A 21,994-nucleotide genomic window follows, 5' to 3' on the forward strand; every position below is an offset into this window, starting at 1 on the left:
GAGTATCTGTAGCAGAGGGATGTCTGTCTTTCTGTATATGGAAAGAAAGACCAGTGATACCCTTTTCAACACAGTGGGTCCAAAATGATTCCTGTCATCAACATCTCCTCTCCATGCTGGGTAATGAGTAAACGAGCTCCTGATATCTATACTATAAGTAGAAAATACCATGATAAAATGCTCATATGATCCTGTGAGTTTGCAGGACAAGGAAAACTGTTGCAGCTTCCAACCACTCCCCCATTCCTATTCAGACAAGGCTACGAGACCAGCCACAAGAACCAATAGGAATTAGGGAAAATTTGGCTTCCTTTTTCAATCCAGGCTATTCTATTATAAAAAAATAATCACAAAGGATTTATATTCACCAACACAGAAGCCATACGACAAACCACAAACACCTCCAAAGCACCCCAGTCCTCCAAGTCCGTAGTGGATAATGTAGTTCTTAAGACAATCCTGACTGCTCAGACAAAAGCAGATGGGCCCATTACTTGTAAATTTTATATTTATTATAACAAAAATTATGACATGTTCATTTGTGCATTCTGCTTTAATATAACTCTTGGTATGTAAATGATCTAAATGAGTTCTATACAATCATGCTGGTTGTGGCAGCAATAAGGAACACAAATAAAAAATGTCTGGAAAAGTAGGTATTTGAGGGAAGGAAGAGGAGAAGGGGAAAAATCAGAGGCCCACTGGATGCAGGTTGTTATGCAGTGGCCTAAGAACCACCTTATTTGTAAATAGCTGGTCTGGCCACTTAGGCTCACCACAAAATGAGCGTGAACCAAAGTCCCTAGAGGGCCAGGTATAAATAAGGTGGGACTTGGTGGGGAGGTGGGAGGAGGAGAACACAAAGTCAGTTATTCAGGCTGTGTCCTTATGCTGAGACTACAAAACATTTTAAGCATCACTATACAACACTGAGCTATTTACAGTAATAATTTCCCAATCAACTGTTCTCTCAGAGAAAATTAGTGAATCTCAGTGACTTCAGTCACCTGACAGAGTAAAGCAACTCCTAGGAGTTAGTCTCCATATTCTACAAATGTCTATCATTTTCAAGACCAAAAAAAAAAAAAAAAAGCCTTCCCCCCCCCCAAAGAAATACAGTATTACAATATTACTGAATCATTGAGAACTGGCAACCTGCCCTGTCTTCCAAACAAACAAACAACAAAAAAAAAAAGCCATTTTTAAAAAATATTACATCACCATTATCTGTTTCTCTGCAATATATTAAACCTTTTGTTCTTTGTCTTTACACTTCTGATATGTTAGGGGAGGAGGAAAGGGGAAGGGGAAGGGTTAACCAGTTAAAATCATATTGGTAAAGCATCACTAGAAGAAACATGGTAATTATTAAAAAATAACAAACAGAGGAGAGGACCTACAGATTAGCTGCAAAGGCAAATGACGGAGTTAGGGAGAGCGGAAGGGAGGACAAAGTGGAGTAAAACCCCTGGTTTAATGTGAGCCTGGGAGACTCTTTCGACTCAGTCTTTTCTGGTTAGTTTATTATTATTTTTTAAACAGTACTTGCACTGGGTCATAGTGGTGTATCATAATAGTCCGGCAGGTGGTCCATCTGATACTGCCTCTGCTGCTGCTGCTGCTGCTGCTGCTGCTGCTCCTGGTGGTGTTTCATGATTTCTTTGACTTCCTCTTCCAGCTCAGGTGGGATGATAAACTGATCGTCAGGGTCGGGCTGAGCTGGGGCTGCAAAGTAGCCCCCTGTTTTTCGGAGGGGCGCCTCAGCAGCCACCTCTATCATGTTGTGGCTCCTCTCCTGGGGTGCCACAGAGCCATTACCCCGCCTGCGCCCTATGGTTCCGGTGGCAGAGAAGTCGGCCTTCCTGGGCAGACCCGCCTCATCCTCGTTGGCGCTGATAACTATGCCCTCATCACTGGCCTCTGCCGGCGCTTGAAGCAGCTGCTGCTGCTGCTGCTGCTGCTGCTTCTCCTTCTCCTTGGCTTGGCCGCAGTGAATGTCCACCTCCACCTCCACCCTGCTGCCATTGGTGAAGACACCCTCAATGGGCTCTTCGTCGTCGCTGTCGAGGCCGTTGTCAGAGAAGGCACTGGAGAAGGTGGCGCTGGAGAGCTGTCGCTGGAAGGAGCTGGACAGACAGACAGGATGGAGCATGCAGCGCTGCTCGCTGGGGTAGGCAGGACTGCTCTCGCTCAGCACTCCTGGGGGGGGCTCATCTGAGGCTGTGGATCCCACCTCACTGCTCATCTCTGAGGTGGAGATCTCACTGCTGATTTCAGAGGCCATGCCGCTGCTGGAGGAGGGCACCCCGAGCCCGTCAGAAGGCCGGTCTTTGATCACCACATTGACTGAGGGAGGAAAGATACCTGGGCTTGGAGGGGGGACCCCGCTTCCGCCGAGCTCGCAGCAGCAGAAGCTGTCCTCAGTGACGTTGAGCTGCACCACTACGGCACTGATGCTGTCGTTACAGCCGTAACTCTGGGCCAGAGTGCACAGCTTCTTGGCTGCAGCTAAGGCATCAGGCACGTTCCGCACAGCCTGGACTGCCTCGTCGATGGACAGGCTATCCCACAGCCCCTTGCTGCCCAAGATGAAGAACTCATCCTGTGGTGTCAATGTCACTGACTGCACATGGGGACGGGGAACAACACTTGGGTGGAGAAAGGTGTAGCCCAAAATCCGCGTGGATTCAGTTACTCCATTCACCTTGCCATCCTGCAGGAGGAGGGAGAGACAAGACAAAGAGTAAGAAGCCAACTTCACATCGATATGCCCAGCAGTCATCTGTGCTTACTCCTTTTAGCATCACCCCATCCACAGGGAAAGGACTGCTGCAGATCTGACCCAGGAAGGCAAGGGCATTTGCTATCTCTCTGCTGTCATCATAAACTCCAGAATACCAGAGTAGGCAGGAAAGAGAGGGCAGATCTTTTGGTAGCCTTCTTAGTCGATGTCACTTTGTAGAGAAGAATTGCCCTAAATATATAAGGATTAAGGAGTGCCAAGACAAAAGGAGACTGAAGCTAACGCATGCAAGCATATAAGCTGGAAGAGGATGGACTTCTTGTAGGATCGTTAACTTCCACTACAGCTCTACAGGATTCTATGAGAGAAAGAAAATTCTCTCAAAAGCACGCCACTCTTCTTCCCTCCAAACTTACGGCTTACAAATGTGAAACCAGAGAATGCCAATTTGAATTCCCGTCAGCTGGGCTGAGGCAAACCAAGTCACAAAGTCTAGAAATTATTTACATCTTTAAGGAAGTCCTTCAAGGGTAAGACTAACAGGATGTAAAGGTAGACAAAGGGAGGGACCGATAACTTCAACTTTATGAAGGCCAATCACACACTTTTTGAGGGGGAGACATATCTGTACATTCACATCTTGAAACAATTACATTCTACCTAGACAAAGTCTTTGCTAAATTGCTTCTTTTTGCTACTGCAAATATAATTGTATCCCAGTTTTGCTTTTTTTTTTTTAAGCCTTTTTGTCTTTAGAGGGACTTCTAGTCCCTTCAGATTCTTCTGCACTGACTCTCAGCTTCCACATGTAACAGGTGATTAATTTCTAGATCTGGACCCATACTGACTTTAATACTCCTTAATCTGCTGCATCTAGCAAGACTAAATACTTTCTGGTAATGTAGCAGAGTTAGGACGACAGCACATTAAGGAGGAAGGTAGATCCAGCATTTCACTGAAGAAACTTCTCCGCCAGAAGGATCTGCCTCTTTCCTAGCACCAACTTCTTCCTTACTCAAAATCAAATGCTAAAATAGATCTGCCACGTCATCAATTCAGGAGTTTGTTCCAATAAGTAAGACCATAACCCACCCAGGGCTACTCTTATCTATGCCCTCTCATGAGTTACCACAACTGGTCCACCAGTTGGCTTCTTCCTTAATTTCAATAATCAATCAATAAACAAGTACCTACTATGTACCAGGCACTGGGCTAAGTGATGGGGATATAAAAAGGCAAAAGAGCTGCCCTCAAAGAGCTTACAATTTGATTGGAGCTAGGCAAACAAATATAAACAAAGCAAGCTATATACAAGACAAAGAGGAAATAATTAACAGAGGGAAGGTACTAGAATTAAGAAGGGTTGGGAAAGGCTTACTGTAAAAGATGGAATTTTAGTAGGGATTTCTCCTGACACTGAAAAGGTACTTGTGGAGCATCCTCATGAGCATCCCACACTCTTGCCACCAGCCTTTCTGTCTGACGATTTTTTGATGGTATCTCATACTCCTGTTGTTCTTTGGAATTCCTCACTGCAGCCTGCTCATACCTACCATTAGCCTTTCCATTTCCCTTTATGTGAGGCTTATCTTTAATCTTTCATGTAGAGTTTCACGTCATGAGGCCACACAGCGACACTGCTAAAGTGTTTCTAATGAAAAGATGGGTCTTTCATATTACTAGTCAGCAAAAGTGCTTTGCAATCTCATTAAAGCAATTCAGGCAGCTCTCCCCCTTTTCAGCTCACTGTCCATCTATGTTATTTGTTCCATACATACTCTGTTGGATGAGTTCATATAGGGTGTCCAATCAGATATAAGTTCAACTGCAGGCAACATAGACATTTTTTATCCATTTTGTCTTGTCAGTGGAAATAAACAATCAAACTTCTTTGAGTGATTATGGATTTCTTCCAGGAGGGTCTGTGATGTCTTGGGACTTGATGTAATTAACATATTATCATTTGAAAACAGGATCATTTGGGGAATTTCACTATCCTCAGGGATTATCCCTTCTTGACCTGGACTCCGTCCTGGATCTCTTTTATTACATTGGCAAACACTTTGGCAAGCATATATCTTTCTCTCCTTCTGTTTTATGTCTCTTCCGATGTTTATTATCAGAGTATTCTGCTGTAGAATCTTCTAAGGAATCCTCAATGATCTTGATATATCAATGGGAGACACCTTGTTGTTACACCAAGTTCAATGTTTTTTTCCCCATAATTAGCAAACGATAAGCACAATGGGATCTTATATTTTCCACAGTTTTTTGTCAATTGCAAGATGGTCTGAAGTTGAATATTGTTTGCAAAAGCCTACTTGCTGATACCCTCATCAAGGGTGTTCTCATAAATACTTTTTATATAGATGAGAGAGTAGGCATAAAGGTCAATCGCTACTGATGTTTTCTTGCTAACTTTTTCTGGTATAAAAAGGTCTGAGATTTTTTCCTTTGGTATCTTTCCTTCCTTTAAGTACTTTGTCAACCAGTCCTACAATGCCTTTACAACTGTATCACCTTCATCAAAGACCCTCTATATGTATTTGATTCAATTCAGCTACTTTTCCCATCTTTGTTCCTTTTGGTGCCATTTCTACTTCTTGTGTATGCACTTCAGGGACTGTGATGTCAGGGCCCAGGTGTGGTGGCTCCACTATGCCTGATGGAGGAAAGTCTATTGTAATAATTTTTGCAAATCTTTTCCATTTTCCTTCTGTTTGCAGTCCTTTTTCTGTTTTCACCTTGAATGCCCTTGGGATGACTTTACCTAGTTGGACATCTTGCCCAGCTTGCTTTAAACTGATTTTACCTTTCCCTGCTTTTTGAGGTAATACCGATAATGTGATGAGGCTAATGTCTACCAATATTTCTCCATAAGAAGAGACAAAGCGAGGGGCAGCTAGGTGGCACACAGGATAGAGCACCTATTCAGGATTAGGATTCAGGAGTACCTGAGTTCAAATCCGGCCTCAGACACATAACACTTACTTAGCTGTGTGACCCTGGGCAAGTCACTTAACCCCATTGCCAAGCCAAAAAAAAAAAAAAAAAAAGAGACAAAGCTGTCTGTAGGAGTTGATTGGCCTCTGCTTCTCCTGACACGTAAGAACATTAAAAGTCCCTCTACGCGGAGTCTAGGCCTGTCAGACTTTGTGGGTGCTTGAGTTATCCTGCCCTGCTGACCAGATAGACGATTTCCATGAGGAGACAAGGCAGGCTCCATTCACTAAAGCTGAAGATAAGTCTCACTGTATTCTTGTTGGAAATCCTTGCTCTGTTAGGGCAGAGTAAACCTCTTTTTGTTAATCACTTAATGACTTATGATTACCTCATAGTTGTTGTTCATTCAGTTTTCAGTTGTGGTAGACTCTTCATGACCTCATTTGGGGTTTCCTTGGCAAAGACACTGGAGTAGTTTGCCATTTCCTTCTCCATCTTATTTTACAAATGAAGAACAAAGGCAAATTGGGTTAAGTGACTTGTCCAGAGTCACACCGCTAGTGTCAGCCCAAATTTGAACTCAGGTCTTCCGAATCCTAAATTAACAGGATATTGGTGTTAGGCCCACTCTTAACAGCTCATAATTGTCTATTATCTTTTTTGTAAGATTTTACACACAGTTTATATCATAAGCTGGTAATGCCATTGGCAACCATATTTCTCCACTTGGCAAGTTAGTTAAATGTTTGCTGACTTGGAAGCCTTTTGGGCTCTTGGTCTCCTTGATGCAGCAATTGACTTATAGTGGTTTAACTTCTGGATGAAATTATTACCCTTGCTGTTGATATTACTTCTGTTGTCCATTTCCCATTTTTATTGGCAATCACTTGTTTAAATAATTCAGGGTTAAATCCTTTTAACTATATACCATATTCTTTTCTCAAGACTATTCTTTCTTTTTGTTTATTATAAATTCTGATCTTAGCTTCTACTGCACAGACAGCTGACTCAAAGATAACTCCCACATCTAAAATAAGTCTTTTCCCATCTGTTAAAAATGTAATCTATTTAATTCTTTGTGCTATTATTTGGTGCTTTCCATTTCTAGTACCTACCAATTCTTTTTTTTTTTTTTTTGGTGTTCATTATATGAGATTTCTTTGGTCTTTCATTTTTTAATTCTGAGTCATATTAATTCCTCTCTCTTTTCTTCTGTAATTCTTCCCATCCTCATCATTTCTTTCCTTTTCATTGAAGTCATCAAGTGTCAGAGTATATGCTGATTTAATTTCACCATGGAATTTCTCTACTGCTTCATCCTCAGCAACTCATATTTGTACATAAATGACAACTATTTTTATGAAGTCTTTTCTAAAAAAATTTTTTACTGTAGTTTATTTCATTAAATATTTCCCAATTACATGTAATTTTTTTAACAGTCATTTTTAAATGAGTTCTAAATTCTCTCCCTCCCTCCCACCCCAAGCAATTTGATATCAATTATGCATGTGAAGTCATGCAAAATATATAACTTTATTAGCCATGTTGCAAAAGAAAACACAGACCAAAAAAAAAAAAAAAAGGAGAAAAATAAAGTTTAAAAAAGTATGCTTCAATATGCATTCAGAGTTGATCAGTTGTCTTTAGAGGTGGACAGCATTTTTCATCATGGGTCCTTTGGAACTGTCTTGGATCACTGTCTTGATCGGCGTAGCAAGTCTTTCATAATTTTATTGTCCTTATGATATTGCTGTTACTGTGTACAATGTTCTCCGGCTTCTGCTCGCTTCATTTTGCATTAGTTAATATAGTCTTCCCAGGCTTTTTTGAAACCATCCTGCTTGTTATATTAATACTCCATCACAATCATATACCACAACTTGTTCAGCCATTCCTCAACTGATGGGCATTTCTTTGATTTCCAATTCTTTGCCACCACAAAAAGAACTGCTATAAATATTTTTGTACATATGAATCCTTTTCCCTTTTCTTTCATCTTTTTGGGATAAAGACCTAGTAGTGGTATTTCTGGGTCAAAGAGTATGCAGTTTTATGGCCCTTTGGGCATAGTTCCAAATTGTTCTCCAGAATGGTTGGATCAGTTCACAACTCCACAAAAAGTGCATTAGTGTTCCAATTTTTCCACATCCCCTCCAGCATGCATCATTTTCCTTTTCTGTCATGTTAGCCAGTCTGATAGGTGTGAGGTGGTATCTCAGAATTATTTTAATTTGCATTTCTCTAATCACTAGTGATTTAAAGCATTTTTTCATGTGACTGTTGATAGCTTTGAATTCTTCTGAAAAATGCCTGTTTATATCCTTTGACAGTTTATCGACTGGGGAATGGCTTGTTACTTTTATAATCAGGTGGTCTGCCTTCTTCTTCAGCTAATAATTTTAGCTATTTGCTTTTGTGTGATCTACTGATGGTAGATTTTCATCTTAATTTATAAACTTTGACTTCAATAGATGTCTCCAAATAGAGACAATACAGAGAGAATATCATGATATTTTTTTTTTGACTTGCCCAGGGCCATACAGGTAATAAGTGTTATGTGTCTGAGGCCAGATTTGAACTCATGTCCTCCTGACTTCAGGGCTGGTGCTCTATCCACTGTGCCACCTAGCTGCCCTGAGAATCATGATTTTATAAAAGGAGTTATATAACAGACATATACAAAACTGTCATGCTCTATTCCAAAACAGGGTAACTTTATAAAACGTATTATAAGTTAAAAATAAAAAGGTTGCAAACAAAGTTTAAGGGCAAACCTTCCTTAAGGTAGCACCTCATGAACCTTTTATATTTTGTTCTACCAGACGCAACAAGAGGAGACAATTTTCTATCCTTTTGGAAGTATAGGGCTCAATGAAATCCCAATCCCACTTAGTTTAATGCTAATAGTAAACAAACAAACAAAAAACAAAACAACAACAAAAAAAAACCCACCAAACAGAAAGGAGTAGGGGAGAAAGGAATTCTTTTAAAGAATCAAGGAAAAATTTCATTGGGGGTTTTAAAACAAGAAATCTCCAATTCCCAAGTCATCCCTGGTACTTATTTCCTTAAACGTATATCAGCTTCTTAACATATCCAAACTGCTCATAGCATCCACTTTCCTGTTTTCATTATAGAAAGATAATTAAGAAACAAGTAAACATGTTACAAATCTGTCTCACCTATGCTTGCAGACCCAAGAAAATAATTACATTGGAACTTCAGCATAACTCTATGAATGGGCAAGAGGAAAGGTTTAAAGGTGAAAAATCTCCTGAGGCTACAATATGACTTCATTAATAAACCCTGGAGCAACCAAACCCAAGCAAAGAGACAGTGAACAATTAAGAGCTCAGGCAGACCTGGTGGTGTTACTATCTAGACTTTCTAAGTTACACTTTTTTCTTGATGTCACTGAAAAACATAATAATAAGAGCTGATATTTTATATAGTGCTCTAAGGTTTTGCAAAGTTATCTTATTTCATTTGATCTTATTAACAACAAGGACAACAACAAAAATAAGCACTTAAAATAGTTCTTTAAAGTTTACAAAGAACTTTACAAATATTATTTGATCCTCACAACAACCTTGGGAGGTAGGTGCTATTGTTATCTTCATTTACAAATGGAGAAACTGAGACAGACAGAGTTTAAATGACTTGTCCAGGGTCCCACAGCTACTAAGTATCTTGGGCAGGATTTGAACATAGGCCTTCTGAGTCCCAGTCCAGCACTCTATCCACTGTGTTACCAAGCTGCCTCTTAACAACAACTTTGTGAGGTAGGTGCCATCATTATCCCCATTTTACAAATCAGATCAAGGACGTATTAACCCAATGCCCTAAGAACATCTCTTGATCGGTCTGAAAGCAACCTGATAAATGCCATTTGAGTTTAGGATTCTGACTTTAATCCAGTTTCATGTCACATTATCCCAAATGAAAGACTCTGGCTAAATGATGGCAGGCTAGGTCTTTGGGAAAGAGTGGCAAGGCTTAGGGTGTCCCTCCTCTTTCCCAGCAGAGGGGAGCTATGTCCTCACCTCAGTGATAATGGCTTTATGCTGCTTGATTCTCTTCAACTCCTCTTCACAGCTCATGATGTAGGATTTCGACAGAGGCAGAGGTTTCCCATTCCGGCAGAGAACTGTTTGGCACTTTCCCACATTAGCAGAGGTCAAGGTGAAATATCCTCCGGGGTCCATAGGATCATGCTTTATATGACACAGGACAGCAGAGCCCCCAAGTTTTTGCCCAGCAGTTCCAAGTTTCCTAGAATTTGAGGGGAAGGGAGAAACACAGGGCATCACACATTAGTTTTGTTCCTTTCACAGGAGTGGCTACACAACTGGGCACAGGGCAGGAGGCAAGAAGAGCCCTGCAGAATTCACTAGAGTTCAATTCAGTCTCTTTTCACCGAAGGACTAAGCTTCCCGCAGGAAGAAAGCTAGTGTGGAATTTGACATATTACACACCTACTTATACAAAAGGGAATCTCAACACAACTAGTGGGAAGAGTCACTCTGCCATTAAAAGCTACAGGAATCAACTGGAATAAAGGAGCCCTTGTGCTCTACACACAGTTGGCTACACAAATCACACACACTTCTCAGGCACCACATTCTCTAGACAACAATCAACTTGTTCCTTCGGTTCCCATTCTTTGGGCCTAAGATTGGGAAGCGGAAGTGTCAATTACTAAAGAGGAGGGCCTATATGTGGACATGTATACACTTAAAAATTCACTGATTCTTTTCTGTCTTTCAAAGTGTGTGTGTGTGTGTGTGTGTGTGTGTGTGTATTTGCCTTGAAGTCCTGGGCAATCCACTTTCCTGATGTGTACAAAGGAGCTTTTGTAAACTGACATTGTCCGTTCTAGCACTTCTGATTTAACCTTTTATTTGTGGTCACTAATCCACAGACCCATTAGGACACCAACTGCACCTGCAAGTTCTGACAAACACCTCAGGCCCAGATCAAGCACTATTAGCTACGTTATCCTTCATATCATTTATGCTCCTATTATCCCTTTATGGGCAACAGGAAGATAACAGAAACACTAACAGTTCACAAATGGAGAATGAAAGATTAAGTCACTCGCTTTGGGTTAATTTGTGGAAAAGTTAGGAATGAAACCCAAGGCTCTTAATGCACTAGGCTCATTATGCACTAGGATCCTGTGACCAAAGAATCTGCAATTCTCTTAAGATTTCAAACCCTATCATGCGGCATGCTCCATTAACAAATGAGAAAAATGAAGCAAATGAGGTCCAGGAGCTCTCAATTCTTGTGGCTACTACTCTCCAGATGAGGCTCCCAGGCCCTGCCAGAGTAAGTGAGGCTCTAGACTTCCCTTCAGGGAAGTGAAGATTTTCCTCCTCATCACATTGGTGAAAAGCACTAGGATAGCAAACCCAGTGAACAGAGAACCTCCGGTGGGAGTAGGGTCACTACTTCCAATCCTCCCCCCTTTGCCTTAGTATCCCTCAAAAGAAAATTTAATTAGAGAAAAGCCTCCCTCCCCAGGAATAACAGAGCTTTATCTGTAAAATCTTCTTAGTGATTACTCACTATTCATAGCTACTTACAGGATAACTTTGCTTTTTGTTTCAGAGATGGGAGGGTACCACTGGGGCAAAAAGAAAATGGTAGGTATGTGTCTTAGCAGTTGTGCTTCACACCCCAGTGATCAATGGTCAAAAGGAGGCTGTACAACAAGATGCAGGGGGCAGGAGAATAGCACATCCCACCATCTTAGTTCCACAGAGATCTTTAAAAAGTCCCTACAAAGGTCCCCAGGGAGTCTGATTCCAGCTATTCACAACTCAGTATGTACTTTCCTCCCCTGATTACAATCTGGCACCAGGTTCTTGGGGTAGGGATAGGGGGGTCAGGGAGAGGGTTAGGGGGCAGGAAAGAAGACTGAGAAGAGCTTCATTGTTTCCATGACCTTTTTAACACAAGTACTTCTTTCGTCCTGGTCCCATCTTGCAAGTATTTGCAGTATAGAATTTATTGACTCAGATACAATCCTTTTACAACCCACCTAGCCATCAAAGTGACAAAGGAATGAGCAATCATTTGAATGAGGGATTCCTTGTTCTCAGACTGGAGGGGAAGTTACTTTTCCCACTGTAATGACCTTGTGTCCTGTTTGCAACAGCAGGTCTCATGAGAAGCTTCTGGCTCTAGAGGTAGATGGTAAGAATCCTCACCTACTTCTTTATATTAGAAGGTTCTTAACCTGGAGTCTGTGAACTCAAAAATACATAAATACTTTAAAACATTCTGAGTAGGGGATTATAGGCTTCCAGACTGCACTGGGTCCCGTGACACAGAAAAGACTAAGAACCCCTGGTATAGAGCTTTCTTTGAAAAGGTGCTGGTAAAAAGCCATCAGAATTTGTTCCTCCCACCCCTACCATCTGTTTTCATTAGAGAGTCAGACAATGGGAACAACATTTCACACCTTCCAAAGCACAGCCAACATTATGCCTACATAGGATCAAACACATTGTGCTTTTGGGAATGACCCAAAAGGCCATTAGGAACACTATTTCCTCCTGTTAACAAAAATGAAACTGGTCTGGAAGAAACACAACTCTTTGGCCTAAAATGTTACTATCTCAACTCTGAAAATATATGAGCATAAGTTCCACTATCCCTCAATGGTGAATAGAATTTCACAAAGGTGGACAATATAGAAAGGAAAAATAATCTTTAAATACAGATCCCAACTCGGGGAGGTCTAGGGGAGCTCCAAGAAGTCCCATCATTTCTGCAGCTTCAGGTCCACTCTATAGCAAGGCTGGGGATCACAAGTGCCCAGGGCTCAGTTTCAGGTGGACTCAAGTCCCTGAGGGCATTCACTTAGCTACATAATGAGTGCTCTCAAAGTGTGATAAGCCTGAAACTGAGCTGGACTCCTTAAAAGCACAGGTGGGACCCTGGTGCTTAGAATGGCTCACGTGAGGTCCTTAGAGCTCTGATAACCAGCACACACCCTAATAACGTGTGTAGTACGTGCACGTGCATGCCAATTTTTTTTCCCTAGACAAACACAAAGGCAGAAGGAGACCACCCAAAGAAACCCTATTAAAACTTCCCCGTTAGAAAGTAAGCTCCTTGAGGGCAGTGACTGCTTCACTTCTGTCTTTGTACCCCTTCACAAAGTGTCTGGCACATAATTACTACTGAATAAATCCTTGTTGATGAATGATTGATTGAGTTATGGCTACCCATGGATGGCTCAAGGAGCTCTGAAATTCACCTTTGCATGACAATGAAAGTGTTGACCATATACTCCTCTTCATTTTTTGTTTTCTGTAGTTCCTCCGCCAGAATGTCACTCATGGTGCACTGAAGAAGATACGGCACTTCTACATTGCGGTCTCCATCAAAGACTCCATATAGAGCCTCTCGGTTGTCACAGAAATTATTCGCTGACAGGGCTGCAACACACAACCTAAGAAAGTGAGAAGAAGGGGTGAGAGGGGGACCAAAACCTGAGGGTTAACTTCGCTCATCTTTCTTTCTCCAAACTCATTCCCTTTTCTCTTCTTCCCTCCTTCCTCTCCAGCATCGGATGCTGGTTTTAAGAGTCAAAGCATGGTTAAGCTTCCTTTCCACTGCTTCTGTCAGGAGGGATACCTACAGCCAGGCCTGGATCTAACAAGCACCTGGCACACATGCTTTCTATGAAAACTATGGTGATTCAGATGATATTAGAGATTATGCAGTCATTTGTTGTCTCATTCACTGATATTCTACATACAGGAGATAAATTTGGTGACTTAAATCAGATTTAGAACAAGGATTTAACTAGTTTGAACCACTTTATCTTATGTCAGAACTAATGTCCTATTGGAGAGGAGTAATCAGAATACTTTATCCTTTAATTTATGGACATTATCTCCCCCTTTCCCCTTTCTCTCCTGATATTTCTACTCTTAAAATGGAAACCAGGAAGGGGGATGGTGTGAGAAGTAGGTGCAAGTGTATGGGGTCCTGTTCTGCCCCTACCATTAGTAATTTTCATTCAGCTTTATGCATGTCTTTCCTTAATTAATTTTAATTATTAATTAATCTTAATTAATCTCTGTGAAGCACCCTAACAACCACTGCAATAACATGTAGCTGAAACCTCCTTTATGTGTTTCTTCCTCCTTTTAGAAAGTAAGCTCTCTGAAAACAGGGATTATTTGTACCTTCAATGCTTTAATACAGTAAGCGCCTAATGGTGCTTTTTCATTCATCTGAAAAGCGGTAATTTATCCAAAGTTACACAGCACCCATGGGAAAGTTAAAGAGTATCACAAGCTCCTAAGATGTCTTTCTTCATTTAATGTCTGTCTGTCTGTCTGTCTGTCTGTCTCTCTCTCTCTTTCTCTTTTTTTTTTAATTGGAATGAAAACTACTTCAAGTGAGACAGTATATTCTGGAGAAATACTTTTCAAGGAATAACTGATAGGTTAACAATGTTCACAAACAGAATTTCTTTCTTTTGGAACTTCAGGCTTGCTGTAAAAAACATCTTTGCCTTAAGAAGACCATGCTAAATGAGAAAGAATCTAGTAGGTGTACAGTTTTTGCTATTCCTTCTGATTCCTCCAAAGAGTTAGAAACACATTAGAAGACAAAACAGCTCTGCACCTTCAGCCCAGGGAAGGTGAGGCTAACATATCTTCCTTCCTCAAAACCAGTGGCAAGAAGTGAGCTCTACCTTCTCTACCTGGTCTCAAGGACAAAGTATGTCAGAAGCCTCCATAAATAAAGTAGTTACTATTCAAAGAAGGGGAAAAGAGTAGTCAAGAAAGAATAATTAGGTAGGCAGAGTACACACATAAGAAAGATCTCTACCTACACCAAGCTCTTCAGTCCTAATCATAATATGGGTGAGTATATGATAATACATTTTATTTCTACAGTCTTGCATTTCAGGCAATACCCGAAGTTCAGTTAATCTTTTTCACATATGTTCACTCATATAGTAGGCACTTAATAAATGCTTGCTTGAATGATTATAATAAAGTTACGGTTTTTTAATCATACAATAATTCTTTAAAAAAAATAAAAAATGGAAGTCTGTCTAATGAATATGCTAATTGTTCTTACCTGTTACAATGAAATTAAATTTAAAGTACACCGAAATTATGCAATAGCTACACTTCAGAGGGAAGGTGGGTAAACTTCCCCAGGTGCCCCAGTGCGTCCATCGTCAACAAGATGGAAAACGAAATAGTGGGTGTGATAGGGACACTGAGTCTTTAGCTACTGAAAATATGACACCATCACATGGAATCTCAGGGACAGAAAGAGAAGGATCAGTATTTCACAGCTTAAGTTGTTTCTGTGTATTGTACCAAGGGAAAGCATTTGGCTTGATGGGAATGATTCAAAGAGCCTCTGTTTAATCCACCAGTTTTCTTTACAGCCAATAGTCAAAGCTGGAGGGTAGGGAAGTGATTATTACCTTCTTCTTGAGGGCTTTAAAACTTCCTTTGCTATGTAATAACAAATCTACTAATTGATAAGATTCTTTCATTCCACACCCCCCTAAAACATCAAAGGTCAGAAATGACCAAACAACAAGAGTCAGATCACATGGATTATTTCTGGTAGTCTAAAGAAAACCAGCACCCTGACCCAAAAGAAAGGGAAAACTGGGGAAAAAAAATCAGAAATTAAGATGGACAGAGACCCATTGGCAACATAAGACATACTGCAGGAAACAGGTGTTGAGTATTGACAATGGAATGGCCACTTTGGATGGGAAGTAAAAACAACAAAACAGCCCCATAAAACTATCAATTGGTCAATAATCTAAGGGACATTGACTATGGACAATCCAAGCCACTCCTCTTTTAGTGGTCTATGTGCTTTGCTTGGTAAGCAGGCTGTAGAGGAAGATAAAGGGGCTTTTTAAAGCAGCAGAGATATATTCCAACACTTGGGCCTTTTCTAAACACTGGCATCTTATAGACATAATGTGTCAGTCACACCATCTCCTAGCAACCACTGTAACAAAGAAAGAGTATGAGTGCTGCCCACCAGTGAAGGCATAGCTTAGTGTTCAAATATAAGTCATGGCACCATCTCACTCTGGGGAGAAAAATGTCCTCCACTAGATTTTGTATGAGAAAAGCAAGCACTGGGTTCTTCTTCTTTCTCACTTGGACTGTGAGAAGAAGGAAGGCATCACCTGTTGTTTCAAAGTCATCCACTTACTTATTCTTTACACCCGAGGCTTCTGTGTAGCCATGGCTCCATACAGCTGGGGCCCCTGAAGCATCACCGGCTGAAGGCTGGTCAATCTTAAAACATCGGATATTACTGTGATGGGAAAGGGGAAAAGAAATCACTAAAATGCCAAATGACAAGCATTAGCTTCACTTTATTAGCTCAAACTCCCAAGGCTCTTGGAATGTTAAAATTTCTTTGATTTATTACTATGCTTAGGGTATGCAAAAGAATCTTCCCAAATCTTTACTAGCAGCAAATACCTTGTTGTTTAGGACTACGTAAATCAGAGGGTGTAGACACCAAACCTATAAAATTTGTTTCTGGCAACATCAAACTATTAATTGAACTATACAGATGCTATATATGGCAAGCTAAATGGACCTAGACACAAGAAAACAAACATAACTGAGATATAGGTAAGAATCATTCATACAACTGGTCAACACAGTGAGTGACAAAGCAAAATTACCAGGTGGTGTTTTTATGATCTTCTCTGATGCCTCACTGTGGGGAAGAGCTGACCCCTGGGTTCATGAAGGATATGCAGGGCAAGCCCTACCATACTGGAAAAGCTCTGAGTATGGGCCCAAAGGAGGACAGGGGGACTTTCATCTGAGGACCACTAGAAAGGTTCATTACTACCACTTGATGATTTTTTTGATCATAGCAACTCATTTAGGCCATCATCTAATAAGGTATAAAGGGGCTGCAATTTGCTTTGGTTGAAGGACTACTCACCATACTGATGAAATTATGAAAACTTTGAGGTATTTAAGTTACAACAATGAGAAACTTAGCCAATTTTCTCTCTGTCCTGATACACAAATTAATTTTTGGTGCTCCACGTATTTCCATTGTTGGATTTTCAGTTTTCCAGTCTAACTAAGGATCCCACCCGATTAAAGAACTACAAATATGTTATGGGAATTTTTATCAGCTGCCCAACTTCAACTCTGACAAGTCATGATTGTTCAAAGAACAGACAACCCTAATACAGAAACACTAAGTTAAAAAAATTCCCAAATAGAATTATTGAAGGTAGCCTCAAGAAAGGCTTAATCTTATCTACCTGCTCTGCCACCCTGACGCTGCTGACCTTTCCAGCCAGACCTCCAGCGGTCCCCTTCAGTGGGTTGTGCTGTCCTGAGAGGGGAGGGCTCTCCACATCTAGTTGCCCCTAGTCACCTGAATCTACCCGGAAGTCACAGGCATAGCCTTCTCTTGCACAGGGAACAGTAACCAAATCTACGCTACCGTTGCATACTGTCTACTAGACATCATCTTATGACTCTACTCACTCTCTTGACTTTTCAAAACAAAACACTCTTCCCTGGCTATCACACAGACTAATAGATGTCCTACCCTATTACAAGGTAAGCTCCCTGAGGGCAGAGATAGGGATAGGGATGATTTCACTGGTATAGGGAATTGTCATGTGAGAAGCATCCTATCAATATTGATCAGAATCTTCTCTGTAATTTAGAGTTGGAGAGTTGCCTGGAGCACTCAGAGATTGGGAATCCAGGTCTTCCTGGTTTCAGGACTAGTCTTCTATTTACTATGCTACATGGCCTATTTATATTCTTGTCATGACTATCTGTTTCATTTAAAATAGGATTTATCTTTATCATTATCTTTTCCTCAAACCCTCTCTTCTTCCTAATTTCCCTAATTCTGTTGAGGGTCTCACCATCTTTCTAGTCACTCAAGCTCAGCAACCTGGGTGTCATCCTCAACTCCTCATTCTCTCTCACTGGCATATGCCTTCACCTTACCTCACTGTTTCCTCCTTCTCCACTCCACCCTCTCCCCTTCCCATATCCAATCTGATGTCAAGGCATATTGATATTACTTCTGTAACATCAATCAGATATGACCTCTTCTCCCCTGACACTACTGTCATCCAAGTGCAGATCTTCATTTCCTTACTCCTGGACCACTGCAACACCCTACCTCAAGTCTCACTTCCTTTGGGTCATTTTCCACTCAGCTATCAAACTGATCTTCCTAAAATGAAGGGATAACCATATCATTCCACTCTCCAATAAACTCCAGTGGCATCTCCCATCATCCCCAGGAACACAAATAAAATCCTCTGGCTTTTAAAGTTGATATTAATCTGGCCCCTTCCTACTTTTCCAGTTCTGTTATACCTTACTCCCCTCTGTGTACTCTGTGATCCATGACACTGTCACTGCTGTTTTCCCCACTAGACACTCTACATCCAGACTCGAGGAATTTTCACTGGCTGTCCCCTATGAATGGAATTCTCTTCTTCCTCATCTCTGCCTTCTGGATTTCTCTGGATCCTCTGGGTTCCAGCTAAAATCCCACCTCGGGCAAGAAGCCATTCTCAATCGCCCTTGCCACCAGGGGCTACTTTCTATCGATTAGTCACAATTTATATTGTCTATATTTTGTTCGTATGTAGTTGCTTGCAAGCTGTCTCCTCCATTAGATCATGAGATTCTGGAGAGCATGAATTGTTCTTTGCTTTTCTTTGTATTCCCAGCCCCTACCACGGTGCCTGGCACATAGGAGGTGCTTAATAAATATTTGCTGACTTGACTTTATAAATGGCTGGGTACTATGGCATAAGCATAGCTTTCCTATTACAAATACTGTTGTATGCACATGCATGAGTGTGTGTGTGTGTGTGTGTGTGTGTGTCTGTTTAACTATTTTGTTGTTGTGGAATCAAAGAAAATTAGCACATGTCAAATAACAACAATAACAGAAGCTAACATTTATATAGCTCTTTAAGGTTTCCTAAGCACTTTATGTATATCATCTCATTTGTTCCTCACAACTACCCTGTGAGGTAGGTGCTATTATTATCCCCATTTTATATATGAAGAAACTGAGGTTCAAAACTTCACCAGAGTCACACAGCTAGCCTCAAAGGGAGGATCTGAACTCAGGTCATCCTTACTCCAAGTCTAATACTTTTTCCATTTCTCTATGTTGCTTCTCTAACACTAGTACAAGACACACTCACTTCCACCACAACCTCTGGTAGAAGAGGAGAACACTCAAAAAAATTAAGTTATTTCTTAGTGCTGGTTAACTTAAAACCTTATTGGACTACCCTACACATGCACACAGCTCAATTAAGGAGTAAATTGATATCTGACTTACATCTGTGCTCACATAACAAATGTTCATGCAGAAAAGAATTATTCGTTGTGAAGATCTATTTCTGGTGTTAATTTCTTTGGATTTATCTCTTAAAGCTTTATTCAAATGACAGCTTATACTTTCCTCCACCAGCACTAGTGTATATACTTTTGCTCTGTAGTGTAAGGGATTGCAGAAAACACGAATCATAAATACTGCCCAAGGAAATTCCCCAAAGTCCTCAAGTTAATATTTCTATTTACAGCATGGCTTCTGTGGAAGGTCTGCATCTGATCCCAAGTTTCCAATCTTATCGTTAAAGCTCTTCCTCTAGGTGAGTAAAAAGAGAGCAGAGGCAGTTTCTGCCAACAAGACTGGTCTGCCTTTTTGTTTGTTTGTTTTAAACACTAGTTCTCATGTAACTTTTCAAGCTTCAGAAGTGGGAATCAGCAGAAATGTATTTCTTAAAGGCAAAAACCTTAAGACCCTATGAAGTTTTTTTGCTGCCTTCTTTTGTAAGGTACTAAGACCTTCATACAATGCAGAAACTTCAAAGAAACCAGTTCCTTTCATTGGTCCAATAATAAAAGAAAAAAAAACCAAACCCATTAAAAACTCTTAACAATCTCTTCTACTGAGAATGCTTGTAAATCCCAACTATCCCTTTTTAGTGAAGCTGTTTTTCCTTGTCCTTGAGATCTTGAAACCAGGGCCCAGCTAGCACAAATAAGAAAATTCATTTTCTCTCTCTCTGCACAAGCACATAAAAATAAGCAAACTAAATCTGCAATGCCCTAAGTAACTAGATATTCACATATATTTAAATTGGAGTCAGATGCCAGAGTTGCTTCCTATGATTAAGGGTTCACATCCTTTTATGGATTTAAAACAAACCTTGTTTGGTTTTTTCTTTAATCAGTCTTTACTAATGGCACTTCTGTACTCTGCAGCAACTTTTCAACTTACAGAAAGTAAGTTAATCCCAAAGAGAATATGGTTGTGGCAAATGACTTTTGAGAACTCAATGCACAAACAATTTAACAGTTAAAAAATGACCAGGCCCACAGCTCACCACAAAATGCCAGAGCAAACAATTGAAATTATTTACCTCTAAAGAGGTTAAATGTGGCTTCCTTAGAGATAAGGGTAAACACAACCAAGCAATAAACAAGCACAAGGTACTAGACTTGAGAGAGAGAAGTCCAACATTTGAGTCCCAGATCTACCATTTACTAGCTTCATAACTGTAAGCAAAGTGACTTAACCTCATCTGCAAAATACGGATAATCACAATTTTACTGTTTCCTTAATAGGGTTGTTGTGAGGGAAGTGCTTCAGAAACTATAAACATGAACTGCTGCTATTATGACCTTGAATGTTGTGCAGCTAATATTTAAAACGTGTAATGTGATTCATTTTTAATGACAGGCAGATACAACCATAATAAAACCTTGGAAGAATCTGCCTGACAGAGCAAAGTCATGTGAAACTTGCTTTGAGTCTGCCTATGGGGCCTCAGGACAGAGGCTGTTCCCATGGCTAGCTACAGCATGTGGATTATTTCTTCCTCATACTACTTATACAAGTATTTGCACATTAGAGTTGCTGACTGAAAGTACTCTAATATAGCCTACAGTCTAATACCTTTTCATAAGCCGTTGATAGTCCAGAAAAACTGATAGCAGATTTCCCCCTGATTTTTGGGGGCGGGGGATGGGTACAGGGTCCACTTGGAGCTACACTCTTATCTCAAGTTTTGAACTGATGAAGCTGGAATCGTAACATTGAATCTGATGAAAATTTCAAGACCTCTGTAGCTCATAAATCTCCACTAAGAGATTATCTCATTTCTCTGGCTTGTTTTACCCAATGAACCCTGACTGTCATCACTTGTTGTCTAGAAACTTCAACAAGTAATCATGAATGTCCTCAATCATGGTTTTCCTTTACTGGGCTTACATTATTGATAAAGAATGAATGAGTAACTGTTTCATAAAGCCTTTACTGATGAAGAATTAGGTGCTGTATTTCCCCAAAGTCTTCTTAGTAGAAGTATCTGTCAAGAAGTAAATGAGGTTCCTATAAGGGCTGATAAGCACCCCAGACTCCTACCAATCTGAGCCAAACACATGTCATTCAATAATTGAATGAGACCACTTCAATATAAATCTAGTAAAAATCAGGACAGAAAAATCTTATAGGAGATGTTTGGGGTTCGAAGAACACAGGACAATTGAATCAAATAATGGAATCCTTGGCATTTGTAAGATTTAGAGTTCAAAAACAATGTTCCAGAGATCATCTAGTGATCTCCCATCACAGATGGGAAATCTGAGGCCCAGAGAGATTAAATGACTTGTCTGAGTATGCCTTCTAACTCCAAATCTTGTGCTTTCTATGATATACTATACTTTGTTCTGACTTTAAAAGAATGAGAGATAATTAGTCTAATTAATTTTAAATTCAGGATCCTAAGAAAACTTACTTTGAGTTAGTTAGGGTAAAGTTATTTATAATTTCATTAGAATTCCTTTCTATTTCTACTGCTACCACTCAGGTCTAGAATTCTACTACTTCACAAATGAATAACTGCAATTAGCCTCCAAATTAGCATTCTAGCTTGTGGTCTCTTTCTCCTCTAATTCATCCTACATGTAAACACCTGAAAAATCAATCGTTCTCAAGCAGATTTTCAATCATGTCATTCTCTTGCTCAAAAAGCTATGGAATTAAATCCAAACTCCTCAAACTGACATTCAAGCTCCTCCATAATTTAGCCCTACCTGAGCTTTGGAGGCTTTCATTATTTTGCTTAATTCTACATCCAAACACCCTTGCTATAAAGTTCAGTCAAACTACTTGCTATCCTGCTTATGGAGTATTGACTCTACTCCCTTAACATGCTGCCTCCCGCCACCCTCCCCCCCAACTCTCCCTACCACCAAAGGT

General features: G+C 40.4%; 1 protein-coding gene across 1 annotated transcript in view; it reads right to left on the reverse strand.

Annotated features, from left to right (window-relative positions):
* Positions 1 to 534: 534 nt before the first annotated feature.
* Positions 535 to 21,994, reverse strand: part of PHLPP1 (PH domain and leucine rich repeat protein phosphatase 1) — a 278,132-nt gene continuing 256,672 nt past the window's right edge. The window contains exons 14-17 of the mRNA XM_027869097.1: positions 15,914 to 16,018; positions 12,957 to 13,151; positions 9,730 to 9,958; positions 535 to 2,713 (exon numbers count right to left, since the gene is read on the reverse strand). Coding sequence (XP_027724898.1) covers positions 1,556 to 2,713; positions 9,730 to 9,958; positions 12,957 to 13,151; positions 15,914 to 16,018 — 1,687 coding nt within the window. The 3' untranslated portion in view covers positions 535 to 1,555. The remainder of the gene's footprint in view (positions 2,714 to 9,729; positions 9,959 to 12,956; positions 13,152 to 15,913; positions 16,019 to 21,994) is intronic.

Source organism: Vombatus ursinus, unplaced genomic scaffold (genome assembly GCF_900497805.2).
Source record: "Vombatus ursinus unplaced genomic scaffold, bare-nosed wombat genome assembly UNPS02014791.1, whole genome shotgun sequence".
In the NCBI taxonomy this organism is placed as follows: Eukaryota; Metazoa; Chordata; class Mammalia; order Diprotodontia; family Vombatidae; genus Vombatus; species Vombatus ursinus.